General features: G+C 43.3%; 2 protein-coding genes across 3 annotated transcripts in view; both read left to right on the top strand.

The window, feature by feature from the left end:
• LOC120059484 (bromodomain adjacent to zinc finger domain protein 2A-like) overlaps window positions 1–11,189 on the top strand; it is a 45,568-nt gene extending 34,379 nt beyond the window's left edge. Inside the window, exons 23-29 of one of the 2 annotated variants that reach the window (XM_039008577.1) lie at window positions 385–450; window positions 920–1,203; window positions 1,385–1,520; window positions 3,756–3,902; window positions 8,154–8,431; window positions 8,623–8,766; window positions 8,925–11,189. In XM_039008577.1, coding sequence (XP_038864505.1) covers window positions 385–450; window positions 920–1,203; window positions 1,385–1,520; window positions 3,756–3,902; window positions 8,154–8,431; window positions 8,623–8,766; window positions 8,925–9,084 — 1,215 coding nt within the window. In that variant the 3' untranslated portion in view covers window positions 9,085–11,189. Of the gene's footprint in view, window positions 1–231; window positions 451–919; window positions 1,204–1,384; window positions 1,521–3,755; window positions 3,903–8,153; window positions 8,432–8,622; window positions 8,767–8,924 lie in introns of those variants that run through there. The other variant, XR_005478153.1, reaches the window with a different exon arrangement.
• A 3,353-nt stretch (window positions 11,190–14,542) lies between these two features.
• On the top strand, window positions 14,543–16,499 carry LOC120059485 (aquaporin-4). The gene is made up of 5 exons (XM_039008578.1): window positions 14,543–15,115; window positions 15,257–15,418; window positions 15,527–15,691; window positions 15,861–15,941; window positions 16,173–16,499. Exons 1-5 carry the CDS (start codon window positions 14,864–14,866, stop codon window positions 16,386–16,388), a joined length of 876 nt encoding a protein of 291 aa, XP_038864506.1. The 5' UTR covers window positions 14,543–14,863; the 3' UTR covers window positions 16,389–16,499.
• Window positions 16,500–19,761: the final 3,262 nt, after the last annotated feature.

A 19,761-nucleotide genomic window follows, 5' to 3' on the forward strand; every position in this document is an offset into this window, starting at 1 on the left:
TTCCAGTGTTTGGTTCAATGCCTTTCCCTACACAGACCTGGAAATAGAATTGGGGGAGAGGAGATTCCCAAATAAGTCACCCCCACGTTTACAGCGTTTTCAGATCTGTGCGGACAAAGGCGAGGAAGACACTTTAGACTGTGGAGATGCACCCAGGGCTGCGTGGGTAGAGTGGGTGGTTGTTAGATATGCCAGAGCTTAATCATTTTGTCCGTTTTTCTATGGCTGCAGTTGCACTGAATGTCCAGAGGGTGGCGTATTTGGCCTGTGCTGCTGCAGTTTGTATAGAGTGAATGTGCGCCCCCCCCCCCCCCCCCATGTCGTAGTGTCATGCAAAAAGAGGTCACACTCATCACATCACATGTCCATGACTTATATTTCAAGATGGCTCCCCAGAATGGAAGGAGTGACACTGACACTAGCACGGAAACGCCAGGCGCAGGATTCCAGGTACAAACCAGGTTTCAGATCTAATGTTCGCTCGTCGTCACCCTGTTTTAAGATCTACACTCGTTCACACATCTTCATGTTTCCCCTTTTCCTTTAGAATTGTATCTGTTACAATTCCTCTTTTCGTACACCTCTTAAAATGACATGGAGTTGTCCCAAATATCAGAATGTGTAGAATTCTCTCTTTAACACCCCTGCTCCTTACTGTTAGAAATACGAGCTGTTTGTCTGTCTGCTCCTTCTATTCACCCTGCCTCTGTCCTTTTTTAGGGGCCTGCTGTTATGTTGTTAATTAGTTTACGTCGTTATACAAATGTATTGTTTGATGTCTTCACTTGATGTCGCTTACCTTACCTCACAACCCTTTTGAGTCTTTCTCTAGCTTCAAAGTCCTTTGCTAACTGCTTTTTGGTTGTCGAACTATAATATTCTCTTTTCTGTCATTCTCCCTCCCCTCCCCTCCCCTCAGCCCTACACGGTCCCAGAGGCAGACTCCACACGTGACGACCTGCAGTACTACGAGCATGACACGGACCCCCGGGACGACTGGATCGTGCGGACCAAGAAGGAGTGGTCGGACCTGCCTCGCGTGGCCAGTCACCCGCTGGACCTGGCAGTACTGCGCCTAGCCAACCTGGAGAGGAACATCGACCGGCGCTACCTGAAGGAGCCCCTCTGGAACCTTGCCGAGGTGGTGCGTCTCGCCCCGCTCACCCCCGAGGAGAGCCAGATGGGCCAGATGGACGTCATGAGGTGAGAGGAAGGGACAGGGTCAAAGTCAGGCTAGAGGTTGGAAAGGATGGAGTGGATGGGAGCGTGATTTAATCGTAATAGGATGGATTTGATTTGTGTAGCATTTGGTCAATTTGCTTAAGCTTTTAACTGTTTCCGTAATCTCTTCCTTCCCCTCTCTCCCCCCCCCCCCCCCCTCCAGCCTGGAGAGTGAGATAACCTCCAGGTTGCGGACATGGCGTCAGGCCCTGGACCGTTGTCGGAGCGCCCCCCAGCTGTGTCTGTGTCTGCTGCAGCTGGAGAAGGCCATCGCCTGGGAGAGGTCCGTGGTCAAAGTGGTGAGGACAAATCCACTTTAGCAATACTCAATATCTACACTGAGAGTAGAAACCATTGTTATAAAGGGAGGAGGATGGATGTTGGCGAAATTAGTAATATAGAACATTAGTAGAGATAGCAGACACTTTGATCCAAGGCTTTCGACTCTGTCAACCACCACATTCTTATCGGCAGACTAAACATCTCTTGGTTTCTCAAATGACTGCCTCGCCTGGTTCACCAACTACTTCTCTGACAGAGTTCAGTGTGTCAAATCGGAGGGCCTGTTGTCCGGACCTCTGGCAGTCTCTATGGGGGTGCCACAGGGTTCAATTTTCGGGCCAACTTTCTTCTCTGTATACATCAATGATGTCGCTCTTGCTGCTGGTGATTCTCTGATCCACCTCTACGCAAACGACGCCATTCTGTATACTTCTGGCCCTTCTTTGGACACTGTGTTAACTAACCTCCAGACGAGCTTCAATGCCATACAACTCTCCTTCCGTGGCCTCCAACTGCTCTTAAATTCAAGTAAAACTAAATGCATGCTCTTCAACCGATTGCTGCCCACACCTGCCCGCCCGCCCAGCATCACTACTCTGGACGGTTCTGACTTAGAATATTTGGACAACTACAAATACCTAGGTGTCTGGTTAGACTGTAAACTCTCCTTCCAGACTCACATTAAGCATCTTCAATCCAAAATTAAATCTAGAATCGGCTTCCTATTTCACAACAAAGCATCCGTCACTCATGCTGCCAAACATACCCTCGTAAAACTGACCATCCTACCGATCCTCGACTTCGGCGATGTCATTTACAAAGTAGCCCACAACACTCTACTCAACAAATTGGATGCAGTGTCATCCCAGTGCCATCCGTTTTGTCACCAAAGCCCCATATACCACCCACCACTGCGACCTGTACGCTCTCGTTGGCTGGCCCTTGCTTCATTCTCGTCACCAAACCCACTGGCTTCAGGTCATCTACAAGTCTCTGATAGGTAAGGCCCCACCTTATCTTAGCTCGCTGGTCACCATAGCAGCACCCACCCGTAGCACGCGCTTCAGCAGGTATATCTCTCTAGTCACCCCCAAAGCCAATTCCTGCTTTGGCCGCCTTTCCTTCCAGTTTTCTGTTGCCAATGACTGGAATGAATTGCAAAAATCACTGGAGACTCTTTTTTAAATTATTTTTTTTATTTTTTATTTTACCCTCCTTTTTCTCCCCAATTTCGTGGTATCCAATCGCTAGTAATTACTATCTTGTCTCATCGCTACAACTCCCGTACGGGCTCGGGAGAGACGAAGGTCGAAAGCCACGCGTCCTCCGAAACACAACCCTACCAAGCCGCACTGATTCTTAACACAGCGCGCATCCAACCCGGAAGCCAGCCGCACCAATGTGTCGGAGGAAACACCGTGCACCTGGCGACCTTGGTTAGCGTGCACTGCGCCTGGACCGCCACAGGAGTCGCTGGTGCGCGATGAGACAAGGATATCCCTACCGGCCAAACCCTCCCTAACCCGGACGACGCTAGGCCAATTGTGCGTCGCCCCACGGACCTCCCGGTCGCGACCGGCTGCGACAGAGCCTGGGGCGAACCTAGAGTCTCTGGTGGCACAGCTAGCGCTGCGGTGCAGTGCCTTAGACGACTGCGCCACCCGGGAGGCCCGAAGCTGGAGACTCTTACCTCCCTCACTAGCTTTAAGCGCCAGCTGTCTGAGCAGCTCACAGATCACTGCACCTGTACATAGCCCATCTGTAAATAGCCCATCCAACTACCTCATCCCCATACTATATTTATTTATTTTGTTTATCTTGCTCCTTTGCACCCCTGTATCTCTACTTGCACATTCATCTTCTGCACATCAATCACTCTAGTGTCTAATTGGTATATTGTAATTACTTCGCCACCATGGCCTATTTATTGCCTTACCTCCCTTTTCTTACCTCATTTGCACACACTGTATATAGATTTTCTTCAACTGTATTATTGACTATGTTTTGTTTATTCCATGTGTAACTCTGTGTTGTTGTATGTGTCGAACTGCTTTGCTTTATTCTTGGCCAGGTCGCAGTTGTAAATGAGAACTTGTTCTCAACTTACCTACCTGGCTAAATAAAGATGAAATAAAAAAAAAAATAACAAAATCCAAAGCAGCTTCCAGTAAACACATGCAGTATACTATCATAATCTCAAAGACAGCAACAGAAATTTTGTCTTCAAGACTCTACCTGTGTGTCTGTTGTAGACGTGTCAAGTGTGCAGGAAGGGGGATAATGATGAGTACCTGCTGCTGTGTGACTGCTGTGACCGCGGCTGCCACATGTACTGCCTGAGGCCAAAGGTCACCCAGGTGCCAGAGGGGGACTGGTTCTGCCCCACCTGTTTCTCCAAGGTGAGGACTGATTGGGGTTCTGCTCGGCTACCCTTATGGATTACAGCAGTGGTCACTGTTCACCTAAAGGTCGATCCACAGCTTACTCTGTCATTTAAAGGGCGTGCGTTTGCCGGAGTCAGATTCTTTGGGGATCAATGTATACCTTTTGGTAGCATGATACTTTGCCGATCCTTGCGTTCCTAGTCTCCCAAATAGCAACATTCAGACGGGCGATAGCAGTGATTTTCTTGTCTTCCCTTGCTTGCTTGCTAGCTAGCTGGCTAAAACGGCAAGCTGGCTAGCTTTTTAGCTTCCCACATGTCCATGTGAAATAATCTGATTTATAATAAAACATTATGCCTTGGCTAACCTGCAACATTGTAACCTACAACATTATACCATTTTGATATGCTGCTTGAATGCATTCACTCCCATATCGGATAAAAATACTAAGTAATAATTTTTGCTCATGTAGTAAAAGCACATGGCTAGCACCTGTTTTTACCATTTTAAAATAGACTGGAATCGCATAGTTTTAATTGTATTTAGTTGTATTTATTTGCACCAAAGAAAACAAGTGATAGACAACAATACAGATAAAATAATTATTTAAAAAACAATGTGTGGTTGGAAGCCTAAGGGCTTACATGAAGACCACACCACAAAAAACTATATTCAATACATAAGTACAAAAATTTAAACCGATAACATAACCTAAGTATAAATTAATTGATCAGTAATCACACAAAAAAAATATATATTTGTTTTGTTTAAATGTGTGTGAGTGTGAGAGAGTTAGGCTATATGGAGGAGATTACTTAGTAGTTTGGTTCATCAGGCTGACCCCAGTCTTCGCTGAGGGATGATGTTATGTGAAGATAATTGTATAGATGTATTTCAGTATTAACCTGGAGGAATCCATTGAAGGGTTTAGGTAAACTGTCTGGGAGGTGCATAATTGTCGTACATTGTCGTAAATAGACAAGATATTGAGTTTCTTAAACAAAGGTATAGATGGAGCCAGGTAATTAGAGAAGGTGGCTAGTCTTGCAAATGTATTTTGTATGAGTAATTTTGTGTAGGTATGAGGCATATGTACTGACCAGTAAATGAGATATGGGTAAATTAAGCTATATTATAGAGTTAGGAAGCAAGCCTGATGAACCAAACCATTAATCTTTCTGATGATATCAACAGATTTCATCACTTTGCTGCAGACAAATTGAATATGATCTTTCCAGGAAAACTTTTAATCTATTAAAACTCAGAGGAATCTAGTGGATGTAACGTGTTCCTTTTCATTCCCACCAATTGAGATTCTGGCTCTTTTTTTAAACAATATTTCTTATTCTTACTAGTGAATACAATAAAGTTGGGGGTAAAAATTGCATTTAAAAATAATTTGTTTTTCTGGAACTATTCAGAAAATGTGGCCATGCCTGAGTTGGCTTCATTAATTTGTGAATCAAAATTCTTGTGTGATAAAATCAAATTGGTATCATCAGCAAAGAGAATGGGAAGTACGTTAGACACAGCACCAAGGTCATTGATATAGATTAGGAATAATACAGGTCCAATTGTCATACCCTGTGGCATGCCACAAGATGTCTTGGCCCTGGTAGATCTGTATCATAAACATATCTATACAGCCAATTATACAATTGAAGTTGGAAGTTTACATACACTTAGGTTGGAGTCATTAAACTCGTTTTTCAACCACTCCACAAATTTCTTGTTAACCAGCTATAGTTTTGGCAAGTCGTTTAGGACATCTACTTTGTGTATGACACAAGTAATTTTTCCAATAATTGTTTGCAGACAGATTATTTCACTTATAATACACTGTATCACAATTCCAGTGGGTCAGAAGTTTACATACACTAAGTTGACTGTGCCTTTAAACAGCTTGGAAAATTCCAGAAAATTGTCATAGCTTTAGAAGCTTCTGATAGGCTAATTGACATAATTTGATGCAATTGGAGGTGTGCCTGTGGACGCAGCCGTCATACCGCTCAGGAAGGAGACGCGTTCTATCTCCTAGAGAGGAACGTACTTTGGTGCGAAAAGTGCAAATCAATCCCAGAACAACAGCAAAGGACCTTGTGAAGATGCTGGATTAAACAGGTACAAAGTATATATATCCACAGTAAAACGAGTCCTATATCGACATAACCTGAAAGGCCGCTCAGCAAAGAAGAAGCCACTGCTCCAAAACCGCAATAAAAAAGCCTGACTACGGTTTGCAACTGCACATGGGGACAAAGATTGTACTTTTTGTAGAAATGTCCTCTGGTCTGATGAAACAAAAATAGAACTGTTTGGCCATAATGACCATCGTTATGTTTGGAGGAAAAAGGGGGAGGCTTGCATGCCGAAGAACACCATCCCAAACGTGAAGCACGGGGGTCGCAGCATCACGTTGTGGGGTTGCTCTGCTGCATGAGGAACTGGTGCACTTCACAAAATAGATGGCGTCATGAGGGAGGAAAATTATGTGGATATATTGAAGCAACATCTCAAGACATCAGTCAGGAAGTTAAAGCTTGGTTGTGAATGGGTATTCCAAATGGACAATGACCCCATGCAAGCTTCCAAAGTTGTGGCAAAATGGCTTAAGGACAACAAAGTCAAGGTATTGGAGTGGCCATCACAAAGCCCTGACCTCAATCCTATCGAACATTTCTGGGCAAAACTGAAGAAGCGTGTGCGAGCAAGGAGGCTACCTGAAACGTTTGACCCAAGTTAAACAATTTAAAGGCAATGCTACCAAATACTAATTGAGTGTATGTAAACTTCTGACCCACTGGGAATGTGATGAAAGAAATAAAAGCTGAAATAAATCATTCTCTCTACTATTATTCTGACATTTCACATTCTTAAACTAAAGTGGTGATCCTAACTGACTGAAGACGGAATTTCTACAAGGATTAAATGTCAGAAATTGTGAAAAACTGAGTTTAAATGTATTTGGCTAAGGTGTATGTAAACTTCCAACTTCAACTGTATATATGTAATAGAAATAGCTTTGTTTTTAAGGAAATAAAAATAAGAATAGATGAGTGAGAATACATTTTTCAGTTGATCTTGTCATATTAGAAGTAATAGTGTATATATTGCGGTAGAGGCATTTTAGTTCAACGTCTTAACTGTATTGGGAGTCAAATCTAAATGTAATTGTGTTTACTTAAGTGTAGTCATTGTTCGTTCAGTGGGAAGGGTAGAGAGATGATCGTTAAAACTGCAGAGGACCTCATTTTCATAAAGGTCTTTGAAGCTTATCAAGGCTTTGTTTTTCCACATACAATAGGCAGAATCCAAAGACGAAAGGGAGAAAATGGTTGTTGCAAATGGATCCCAGTACAGAGGGGCCTTTAAAACCCAAAAATGGTTCCCGAAACTTTGTCCAGATCTTAAGAGAAGAAACTACAACCAGATTAGAAGTAAATTTGGATGCAGTAATGGGTCTAGTGGAGCTAACAAGGGAAGTGAGAGAGGAAAGGACCAAGCTTCTAGAAGGCACCAGTCTGTCCCAGGGGTATGAAGCCAAAATGTGAGTTTCTGAATGTTAGCAGCCCAATAATAGAATTTGAAATTAGGTCAAGCTGAACCACCTTCAGAGTGGTTTATTTGAAGCATTTGTTTTTTTTATTCTGGAAGGTTTGCTATTCCAGATGAAGGTAGATATCAGCTGCTCCAGAGATTTGAAAAAGTTTTTTATTCAAAATTTGAGAGGAGCAAAACTGAGTTGAAAGCGAGGTAGGCAGGCCTACGTACTACAAGGAGCCCCCTTATTTTGTGACGAAAAACGACATTCATGTACTGCGATGAGTTTCGTTTGGTTCCAATAGGTAAAGTCTGCCAAGCCTCTACCAGAGGGCAGGGGTTCATAACGTCGCAGATAGAAATCTCCTGCCTTTTCAACCTGGGTTAGATTGAGAAACTGATTACTTTTTGAAAAAGTCACATTGATGCAATGTGATTACAATTATCTGCCCTGTCGTTTTGACGAATTTCATTTTAAACTGAACCCGTTATTAAACCGTAATACTGTCAGTAGCAGTGAGGCCCTTAGGCCTAGTCATGCTAACACCAGCCTCTCTACCCACAGCTCGCTGTGTAGTCACGTGGGTCGCGCGTCACCCAGGCTACCGTACGCCCTCATCTCCTTCAAAACCTGCTACTCTGTAAAGTGGCCCTGAGTCCTCCTTAACCTTTCCCCAGGGCTGTTATTTACTCTCTGTCTCACTGTGTCCCGTTGTTGTTTATAAGGCGAGTGACGGTGAGTCACCACATAGCAACCAGCGCTCCTCCAAGCAGAGGACCCGGGTGAAGAAGAGGAGGTACGAAGACGACAGTTCTGGCGAGGAGACGGTGCCCAGCAGACGTAGTGGCGGTGGTGATGGCATGGCAATGCGACATAAGGACGGCGGCCCCACCCCATCCTCCTCCTCCCGTTACTCGGGAGACGGGGGATGCACGACGGGCTTCTCGCCCGCCAAGCGCCGCCGCATGACCACTCGCAACCAGCCCGACCTCACCTACTGCGAGTGAGTCTGAACTTAGATCAGTTATCTCCTCAGTGTTAGTCGTTAAAGGACCACGAGCTTCCATTTACTGACTTCAGATCACTTCTTGTTACACTGGTTTCTGTAGGACCACTTCTAACGTGTGTGTGTGTGTGTGTGTGTGTGTGTGTGTGTGTGTGTGTGTGTGTGTGTGTGTGTGTGTGTGTGTGTAGAATCATCCTTATGGAGATGGAGTCTCACGCTGACGCCTGGCCCTTCCTGGAGCCAGTCAACCCCCGCATGGTGCCTGGCTACCGACGCATCATCAAGAACCCCATGGACTTCCTCACCATGAGGGAGAGGCTGCTACAGGGAGGGTACAGGGCACTACTTCACTCTCTGTCTGTGTGTCAGTCTACAACATGACCCAAACTTCCTTAAGGAGGCCGGTTTCTCTCGTTTTCCATAATGTTACTGAAAACCTGTCACCTTTATATTTGACCTGTCTTTCTCCCCTCTCCTCCCCTGCTCCCAGGTACTGCAGCTGTGAGGAGTTTGCAGCGGACGCCCATCTGGTGTTCAACAACTGCGAGCAGTTCAACGAGGACACGTCCGAGGTGGGCATGGCTGGACACTCCATGAAGGGCTTCTTCGAGAACCGCTGGGCGGAGTTCTACGAGAGCAAGGACAAATAGGAGCCCAGGACGCTGGGGGTGGGGCCAAGGACAGTGCCCTAACCCCATTGCCTGACGCTTATGCTCTCCATTACTACTAAGACTGTCTGGGCTGGAGTCTCCTCCAGCGCTGTATAGATATGTATAGATTTGGTTATTTGTCTGTCGTTCTTGTTTTTCCTTTTTAAAACCTCGACCCTGTTGGGTTGAAATTCTCTGGATGACAGAGAGGGGGATGTTTGAGCTCTCCACCTCTCTTCCCTCCCGCCCTCCCACTGCACTCTCACTTCTGCACCTGACCACCTGCTTGGAATTCTGCTGTCGTCACCTTCTCTCCTAAGCCTCACCCCTTTTCTCATAACAAGGCCACGATATTGGTCCATCCCTTGCTCTGGGGGGCGGGAGGAGGGTCTGAGGCCCTGAGTTGATTGGTTCTCAAATTCTGCCCTGTGTCATGGTCCCGGTCAGGAGGTCTGCCAGACCAATGCGACCACTTCGCTTCAGACCGGATATGCTCTGACCTCGTTTCGACCACAAGTGGATCAAAACCCTACGGTTCGCTCTAAACTCAAACACTTTGGGATTGGATACTCTCTTAACTGTTCAATGGAAATGTAATGTGTGGTCTTATGCCTAGAAGCAATTTTTCTCAATATATTTTTATTATATATTCTATATATATATATATATATATATATATATATATATATATATATATATATATATATATATATATATATATATATAAAGAGTACAATAGCTGGGATTATTTAATAGCAATAGCTTGTAGTGAATATGTACAGACTCCTTAGTTGAGATGTTTAGACGATTTATGAAAAGGCCAGTAAAACAAAGTGGAAAGGATCGTTTTTTTCTCTCTAAAGACTGTCACATCACACGTAACTTCCCCTAACTCACACCCACACACCTACAGACACACACACATACACACGACTACCCTGCTGCTGTGTGAAGGACACTGGTTTCAGAAACTGGAGGCTTTTTTTTTTTTTTTACTGTTTTGTGTTTTCACTGCTTCGTAATCACAACGAAGACCGGTAGTCACAGCAATGGGAATTTTCAGGTGAGGTGTGCCCATAGACTGTGTGAATAGGACTAATAAGACGCTACCGCCATTTTAAACCTCCGTTTAAAACACTGTTCGCTTTGTGTTGCAGCTTACCATATTGGCCAAATTGTGCGGAAAACTAGCACGCTGCTGAAATATTATTGGTTGACTGTTCTGTTGCAATATGTCATGTTTTTACCGACATCCTTTTGTTGGAAGAATTGTTTTGACTCAATATTTCCTAGTGATTAAAAAATATATCTGCATTCTAAGTTTAAAGGATCTTAACAGGTATTTGGGAAACACTGAATGTTCAATCGTCAATTTGATACTTAACGTAGAGACACAGGCCTGTGCTTCTAAAACAAGAACTCATAACCCCCTTCCCACAAAATACAAGCTTAACTTTCAGGTTGGGGAGATGCTATTACTCTTTTCTTTCTGAATACTGCGGAATAACAGGAAATGTGCGTTGAGAGGTGTTTGTGTGTAGGTTTCTGCAGCTTGGCAGTAGAGAACAGGCATAGCTTGTGTGTTAGGAGAAACCTTTTGTTCTTGACTCGTGCTGAAAATAGGCGTCTATACAAGTGTGTGCACATTTAGCTAACCTCACGTTCTTATTATGAATACATTTTTTTCTCTGTAAAGGGGCCACTGCGCTCCATAGCGTGGCATGTTTGGTGGGTTATGGGAAAGGTATGACGGCGGCAGGGCGATACTCCACAATCCAGGTTTTATTTAAAGCTTCTTACACTGAACTGAAACCAGTCGATAGGAAATGCATTGTTGTGTTCCTTGCTACACAAAAGGGACATTCTTTTTTCTATATTTAAAAAGAAAAGACATGAAAATAAAAGCAAATGTGGTGTTAAGTGAATTTTTAATAATGTACAGTTTTTGTGACTTTAAATTTGTTCCTTTCTATATTTCTAGGACCAATCTATCATTTTTAAGAGGACGTATTACGAGACCATGTTGTATCGAGGTGATGTAACACGTGTGCATCTGTAGAATGTACTGTGAGTTGAATAAAAAAACATCTAGTAGACAGACGACACTCCAAATGTCCCTGGGTCCTCATTTCACTCCTGTTTGTGTTTTATTAAATCACTGTAGCAGTCTCGTACAGTAGCCTCCGCTTGAATGGAGGTGTAAGAGCGGCGCTGTACACACTCGCAGACAACCCTATGTACACCTCAGTACCCTGGTGAGCCCTGTCTGGAGCACATGCTGCAGGGAAGGCCCTCCAGTCGGCGCCAGCTGGACTTCCTCTTCTTAAATGGGACCGAGGGGGAAGAGGTCTCATTTACACCTTTCACACAGAAACCAGAATGGGTGAGTGTGCTGATCGTTTAGAAGTTGATGCTATGGAAGAGGGAGATAACGGCGTAACTTTCTTCTGACACTATCCATGCACTCTCTATTATGGGATTGATGGATGGTCTCTATCTCCCTTGTATCCCTTAGCTGGCACTTTTCGAGGGGTTTTTGTGGCAACCAGTTAGAGGTCTGAGTGGGGGTTTGTGTGTGTGTGTGTGTGTGTGTGTGCACATGGTTGTGTTAGTGTCAGCACTCTGGGTGGAGGGGACTGAAAACTCCCCAGCCAGCGGGTTCCACTGCTCGACCCCACCCATCCTGCCCCACACAGGGGGGCTTAACTCCACAAAAGGGGCATAACAACGCCCGTGGAGGGGGGTAATCCACCCCATAATGGGGCACGCTACCATTCCCCCCCAACCAGTTAATTCTGGACCGGGTCTTGTACGGAGTGGGCCCCTGAAGCCTAGGGGGCTTCTCTTGGACATTGACCTCGTCTGGTCCCCTCTTGTCCCCCAAACACCACTCTATCAGCCATTTAAAAAATGTAAGCCTGATCTGTTTGATTAATCAGTTCTAATCAAAACTATCACACAGCCTGTCGCACAACACGTCACAACTTGAGACTCATGGCCGTGCAATTTGGCTCATATCTTGACTTTATTGCAAGGATAATGTTTGTAAAATGGTTATCAAATACCTCAAAAAGTAAATACATTGTGAATGTTAAAACACAGCAACTCTGTGTGTTTTTTTTAGGGTGGATCTTCACAGGGGTATTTGTTTCCTATCAAAGATGATGAGAAAAAGCATCCATTGAGCCAGCATCACAATAGGTGCCATGGCAACTGCATCATGAAAGAGACTGTCTCCATGGAGATTCGAATGGTACCTCACAAGTAGGTTGATGAAAGAGAGAAAAAGGAGGAGGGGCGGGAGGAGATGCCATGGTGCGTGGGAGATGAACAGTTACATATTAGATCATTGAAGATAAACTTTAGATTAGATAGAAACCTTTGGCCCTTTTTAATACCAGGAAAGTGTTCAGTTCTTTTCCGTGTGGAAGGGACATGACGTCAAGGTCAACCTTTCACTGTCCTTCAGACACCCCTGCACTCATCCCACTATCACTGCAGCCTCTATCTTTTTCTCTGCCTCTGTTTCTCTATGCCAACATGATAACGTTGTTACAGCTATCAATCATTCAAAAAAGTATTGATTACAATATATGGGATAGATTGACCTTGTGGTTGGATCCAATCAAACTGTACCCATATACAGTTGCTGATCAGTCCATCCCATAATGTGGACAATGTAATTGTGTTTGGTAATGATATGGCCTGTTCATGATATGGCTCCTCTAGCTCTCTCCATCTCTACTCAGTAATGGGCCTCTCCTCAGTGTCATTGATATGAAAATGAGTCCGAGGAGCTATGATGTGTGCCAGGTGCTCAGGACACTCCAGCTGAGCTCAGCCCAGGAGGAGAAGCCCTCGCTTGGGGAACATAGCCTCATACTGGGGGAGGGGGAATGGTGACCAAACACACTTGGACAATCACTCCACTTAATTCATAACACACAGGTAGGAGAGGGAGGAGGCAAAACGGAGAGGAAGGGGGTCAGTAAAAGGAGGGGTGAGAGAGGGGGGTGAGGAGGGGGACAGAGAGGGGGGCAGTCCTCTTGTGTTGTGGTTGGGCCACTCAGACGCTCCTCCAGGGAAAGACCAGTCACACAGACGAAACACACGAACAGAAGGCGAGACAGGCAGACAGAGAAAAGGATCCCGCAGGAGGACAGAAACGGACGGAGAGAAAAACAAGACAGATAATTACGCACTCAACCTGTTCAACATGACACTGCGTGAGGTGAGTTAAAATATATATATTTTTACTTCCTACACAACTTATAAAGGCTTTATCGAACATTCATAAAGTTTCCATAAGCCCAATGTAGATGCTTACTTTTCCTTTATCTTACTTCACCTGTAATTAACTAATGTTGGTTCAAGACAACAAATAATGATTTACAATGACAGCCTTGTGAGTGTGGCTGTGTGTGTGTATAAAAAAGAAAGCTTGGTTTTTACCACCGGTTGGCAAGAAGTGATTGGACATTATCAGGCAATTAGTCAGGTTATTTTAATAACCTGAACGTGGATCAACGTGGCGGTAAGGCCTCTTCAGACATTGATATAGATCAATCCACAGATTAGTTCCATAACTTCATTATAACTTGCTAGGCCATTTGATTTGGATTGTGCCCACATCTACCATAATCTAATGATAAGTGTTCAGGATAAGCCGAAATGGAAGTATCAGAGAGGCGTGGGTTGGTTAGCATGCTAATAAAACTCTTATTTTTATATTCAAGACACTGGGTTTGATATGGTATTTACAATGGTAGTTTAATGCTATATCCTGAAAAAAATGGTTTGGGATTTAAATTTTTTTGTGGGGGTATAGTACGTTAAAAACATAGTTGCGGCATCCGGGTGTCCACTACAGAGGACATTTCTTGATAATCTCTTATTTAGCTCTTATTTAATGTGAACAAATTATAACACAGTCCTGACAACTCACTTAACTATTCCTGATATATTTACTTACTAGAAACAATTTGAATATCAAACTCACAAAAATGATAATAATTACACACACTTCTTTTCAAATTTCCATAAAATGTGCACATTTTGACCTTTTTTTAAGAACCAGGGCTCAGATTCACAAAAAACCTATTTCGTAAAAAATATGTAAGATAAAGAACTTCATAAGATAGTTTGTAAGTGCAATTCCTCAATAATATCCTCAGATTTAATGATTTTTTTTATGAACTTCTCAAATATCTTCTTAGGAATATTCTTAAGATTTTTCTTGCTAGGCAACCAATTTAGCTAGCTATCTAGCTAGCAATTAGCATATTTCTTGCTGAGATTACGTTTCTAAAACCTGTTCTTGGGTTTAAAAGAATCAATACTGAAAATTTCAGATGAAGTTTGTGAGTGAATGAAACATGTTCAATTGCTTTCATGAGCTTTTTCTCTCACTGCCCTGAATTTAAGACACGGGTTTAGCTATCTTGGAATTAAGAAAATTAGATTCTTGAAAATAAATTTCATCTTGACTTTTTGTGCAAGAACATTTCCAATAACCTTTTTAAGGAATAGCAACTTTGCTTAACTTTCTTCTTAAGTCTATAGTTAAGGAAAAAATGGCATTTAAGAAGAAATGTCTTCTTAATAAGGTTTTGTGAGTCTGGCCCCAGGAAGATAAAGTTGTCAAGGTCACACCCCCACATATGTGATATGATTGAAAAGCCCAGAATGTCTTCTCAAAAGGACAACAGGACTTAATACAGGGGCTTGTATGGCCTCAGAGATATGCACAAGGAACTGATGTCCACTAGAGAGGACAAAAATGAATTGCTTTGTCTCAGGAGGATTAAAACATGTGGCCCTGTTCCCTCTCCCTGAGGAGTTGCGTAGTCGTGAGTTCTGGCGTGCCATGCTGGCCGAGCTGCTGGGTTCCCTGGTGTTTGTGAGTGCTGTTCTGGGGGCCTCTGTGCCGGGCCCTGGAGAGGCCTCCACGGGGCCCCTCTACCCAGCCCTGGCTGCAGGCATGGTGGCTGTTGCCCTGGGACACTGTTTTGGAGAGATCAGCGGAGCCCAGGTGAACCTGCCTTTCTGGACTTATGGTTGTGTGTCTGTATGCATGTGTGTGTCTCTAACCTTTCTCCACAGAATGACTGTAAATTGATCACTATGATTGAGTGTCAATTCTAACTCTATGCCTCTCTCTCTCATGGTGCAGGTGAACCCAGCAGTTACCCTGTCTCTGTTGGCCACGCGGAGGCTGGACCTGGTGAGGGCGCTGGTTTACGTGGGAGCCCAGTGTCTGGGGGCTTCCCTGGGGGCCGGGGCTCTCTATTTCGCCCTGCCCCTCAAAACCAACGCAGACTGCTTCGTCAGCAGGGTCAGTGTGTGTGAAAGGAGGGGGGGGAGTCTAAATCTAATCATGTTACTCTTTTAGACTTTTTGTTTCATTTGGAACCCTAACACCCCTCCCTTCCTCCAATTCTAGGTTCCTCTCGAGGTGAACGCGGCCCAGGCTCTAGGGATGGAGCTTCTGGCAACGTTCCAGCTGGTCTTCACTGTGTTCTCTGTGGAGGACCACCGTCGGAGGGAGAACACAGAACCAGGGAACCTGGCCATCGGCTTCTCTCTCAGCGCAGGCGTGCTCATCGGGGTCAGAACTGTTCACGTCTGATTCCTCTTATCTCTAATGTAATTTAGTTTAATAGTTTAGTGTAGTTGAGGGTAGTTTAGTTTAATTGTTTCGTTTATTAGTGTTGTTTTGTGTAGTTTTGTTCAGTTTACTGTACTATGTTTTAATCATTGGGTATGTGTCCTCTTAGGGTCGGTTCTCTGGAGGCAGTATGAACCCGGCACGTTCCCTGGGTCCAGCCATCATCACTGGCTTCTGGGAAAACCACTGGGTAAAACCCTCCACATCTATTAGTCACAATATCACCTTGAACTGCATACCGAACAAATTCTCTTGCTCTCTCTCTCTCTCTCTCTCTTTTGCTCTCTTTCTCTCTTGCTCTCTCTCTCCCCCCCTCTCTCACTCCCTCCCTTCAGCTCTTTCCCTCTCTTTCCCTCTTTCTTCTATCCATGTCTCCATCAGTCCTAACCACTATCTCTCCCCTTCCACATCCCTCCCCCAGGTGTACTGGATTGGACCGGTGCTGGGTGCAGTGCTGGCCGGGGTGTCCCATGAGTTCTTCTTTGCCCCCAGTGCATCGAGGCAGAAGCTGGTTGCATGTCTGACCTGTAAGGACATAGAGATGGTGGAGGCAACCAGCGTATCCCGGTCCTCCCTGTCCACCGTCACCCAGACCGCCATGAGGGCTAAGCAGGTCAACAAACAGGAGCAAAACTAGAAAGGGACACATCATGCTACACAACAATATATAGTGGGGTCTGAAATTATTGACACCCTTGATAAAGATGAGCAATAATAACAGTATAAAATAAATTATTCAAATAATGAGCTAAATTGACTTCAGAAAGTATTCATACCCCTTGACCTATTCCACATTTTACAGCCTGAATTAAAAATGGATTCAATAGATGTTTTTCTTACCTATCTACATACAATACCCCATAATGACAAAGTGAAAACCTGTTTTAAGATTTTTTTTGCTAATTTATTGAAAATTAAATACATAAATATCTCATTTACATAGGTATTCACACCTCTTTGCTATGACACTCCAAATTGAGCTCAGGTGCATTCAATGTCCTTTGATCATATCTTGATGTCACTACAACTTGATTGGAGTCCAACTGTGGTCAATTCAATTGATTGGACATGATTTAGAAAGAAACACACCTGTTTATATAAGGTCCCACAGTTGACAGTGCATGTCAGAGTAGAAACTATACCATGAAGTCCAAGGAACTGTCCGTAGATCTCTGAGATAGAATTGTGATGAGACAGATATCTGGGGAAGGGTATAAAATAATTTCTAGAGTGTTGAAAGTTTCCAAGAGCACAGTGGTCTCCATCATTGGGAAATTGAAAAAATATGTAACTACCTAGACTCTGACTAGAGCTGTCCGTCTGACCAAACTGAGCAACCAGGCAAGAAGGACCTTGGTCAGGGAGGTGACCAAGAACCTAATGACCACTCTGACAGAACTACAGAGTTCCTTGGCTGAGATGGGAGAACCTGCCAGATCGCTAAGTCTCTACAGCACTTCATCAAGTTGGGCTTTACGGGAGAGTCGCCAGACAGAAGCCACTCCTGACAAAAAGGTAAATGACAGCACACAAAAAAGTTTGCAAAAAGGCAAAAGAATCTGTCGTCTGAAGAAACAAAAACGTTACTCTTTGGCCTGAATGCAAAGCGCTGTGTCCAGAGAAAACCAGGCACAGCTCATCACCCATCTAACATCATCCCTACCGTGAAGCATTTTGGTGGCAGCATCATGCTATGGGGATGCCTTTCAGCGGCAGGGACTGGGAGACTGGTAAGGATAGAGGGAACAATGAATGAAGCCAAATACAGGCAAATCCTTTATGAGAACCTGCTTTAGAGTGCAAAAGACCTTAGACTGGGGCAATGCTGGAATGGCTTCAGAACAAGAATCCTTGAATCCTATTGAAAGTCTGTGGAAAGATTGCTGTTCACCGCCACTCCCCATCCAATTTAACAAAGCTTGAAAAAAGAATGGGTGAAAATCCACAAATTCAGATGTGCAAAGCTGATACCGACATACCCAAGATGACTCAAAGCTGTAATCACCGCCAAAGGTGCTTCTACAAGGTATTGACTCGGAGGTGTGAATAGTTATGTAAATGAGATATTTCTGTATTTCATTTTACAATACATTTGCAAAAATTTATAAAAACATGTATTTTACTTTGTCATTATGGAGCATTGTGTGCAGATCGGTGAGAAAAAAATCTATTTAATCAATTTTGAATTCAGACTGTCACACAACAAAATGTGGAATAAGTCAAGGGGTATGCATACTTTTTGAAGTACCAATAAAAGAAGGGAAAATTATATTATTTTATACTAACACAATTGCACAGAGAAAGAGATTTAGTTTAGCAAGTAATATTTTTTTCCCTAAAAAAGGTGGGTAAAAGTTATTGACTCGTCTAAAGAGTCTTGGAAATAAAGTAGTCAAAAGTTTGGTATTTTGTCCCATATTCCTACCACGCAATGATTACATCAAGCTTGTGACTTTACAAACTTGTTGGATGCATTTGCAGTTTGTTTTGGTTGTGTTTCAGATGATTTGTGTCCTATAGAAATTCATGGTAAATAATGTTTTGTGTCGTTTTGGAGTCACTTTTATTGTAAATAAGAAGAGAATATGTTTCTAAACACTTCTACATTAATGTGGATGCTACCATGATTACGGTAATCCTGAATGAATTGTGAATAATGAGTGAGAAAGTTACATAGGGTCAAAGATCATACCCCCAAGACACGCTAACATCTCACCTTTACCGATAACAGGGGACGTTAGTATTCCTTGGGGGGTATGACCTTTGACCCTATGTAACTTTCTCACTCATCAATATTCTACAATTCACTCGAAAGACAAGGCACTCTGGGAAATATGCAAATAACACTTTACACTAAGCAGTGTATTAATTTAACACTGAAAAGTGTGGACCTGTATAGACACTGGACCAGTGTTTAATTTAACACTGGAGAATGTTCTGTGTACATTAGCATAAGATAAATGCAATATTATAAACTGGGTGGTTCGAGCCCTGAATGCTGATTGGCTGACAGTTGTGGTATATCAGACCGTATACCACGGGTATGACAAAACATTTATTTTTACATTGGTAACCAGTTTATAATAGCAATTAGGCACCTCGTGGGTTTGTGGTATATGGCCAATATACCATGGCTAAGAACTGTATCCAGGCACTCCACGTTGCGTCGTGCTTAACAACAGCCCTTAGCCGTGGTATAATGGCCATATACCACACCCCCGGGCCTTATTATTTAAATATACAATATGATCATATAATGATGAAGACAACACAGTTATAATTTCTAAATACATATGAATGTGTAACCTTCACACTTAGCCACAACATGTAAAATTGTACATACATTATAGATCTATTACACAATTTTATCAATATTCAGTGTTATCAGTGATGTTATACTAATTTACGCAGAAATGTGATATATAAACCAACAACCACTCAAAGAAATGTCCGTTTTGTAACACAGAATCCTTTTATTTTAGCATTACTCACCCTGTTGTCTGTGAATGCTTTGAAATGCTAAAGAGGCTAGCATTCTGTACTCTGATCATTGACACGCTAACATAGGCCACCATCGCTGTCATCTTCCTAAGGCTCGCTCCCCTCGAAGCTCTGTTATTCTGCTATTCACTGTCAAATCAGTCCTCAGACAAGAGCCCTCTAATGGCCCAGGTCTAAACCGGTTGTGGGATCAGCTTTTCCCTACCCCCTTCTAAAAGATTCTTGGGTTGTAATTAGCAATTGTAGGAGGAAAACATTTTGGGGGATGATATACCTTTTGAATATGTTTTGGGTTTTGTTACCTGAATTGTTATGGATGTCTCGTTGCAAATGTAAAACTTCTTGAATTGTTTTTTGTTAACTCTATAAAGTTATGGATGTTTAAGAATAAAAACTGGGCAATCGTTATTGAAACCATAATGATATTTCTTGCACACACTCAAGAGTTGCGCGAGCGCACAGACACTCTCGCTCGAAATGTGTGTGCGCAGACATCGTCTAACATGCAC

The sequence above is a fragment of the Salvelinus namaycush genome, chromosome 14 (assembly GCF_016432855.1).
Source record: "Salvelinus namaycush isolate Seneca chromosome 14, SaNama_1.0, whole genome shotgun sequence".
Taxonomy (NCBI): domain Eukaryota; kingdom Metazoa; phylum Chordata; class Actinopteri; order Salmoniformes; family Salmonidae; genus Salvelinus; species Salvelinus namaycush.

What these genes read in the sequence shown, in the direction of transcription:
- LOC120059485 (XM_039008578.1), top strand. Translation starts at nt 14,864, where the DNA reads ATGAATTGCTTTGTCTCAGGAGGATTAAAACATGTGGCCCTGTTCCCT. An exon ending in CAGACTGCTTCGTCAGCAGG is followed by an intron (nt 15,419 to 15,526) that starts GTCAGTGTGTGT and finishes CTCCAATTCTAG; the next exon opens with GTTCCTCTCGAGGTGAACGC. An exon ending in GCTTCTGGGAAAACCACTGG is followed by an intron (nt 15,942 to 16,172) that starts GTAAAACCCTCC and finishes TCCCTCCCCCAG; the next exon opens with GTGTACTGGATTGGACCGGT.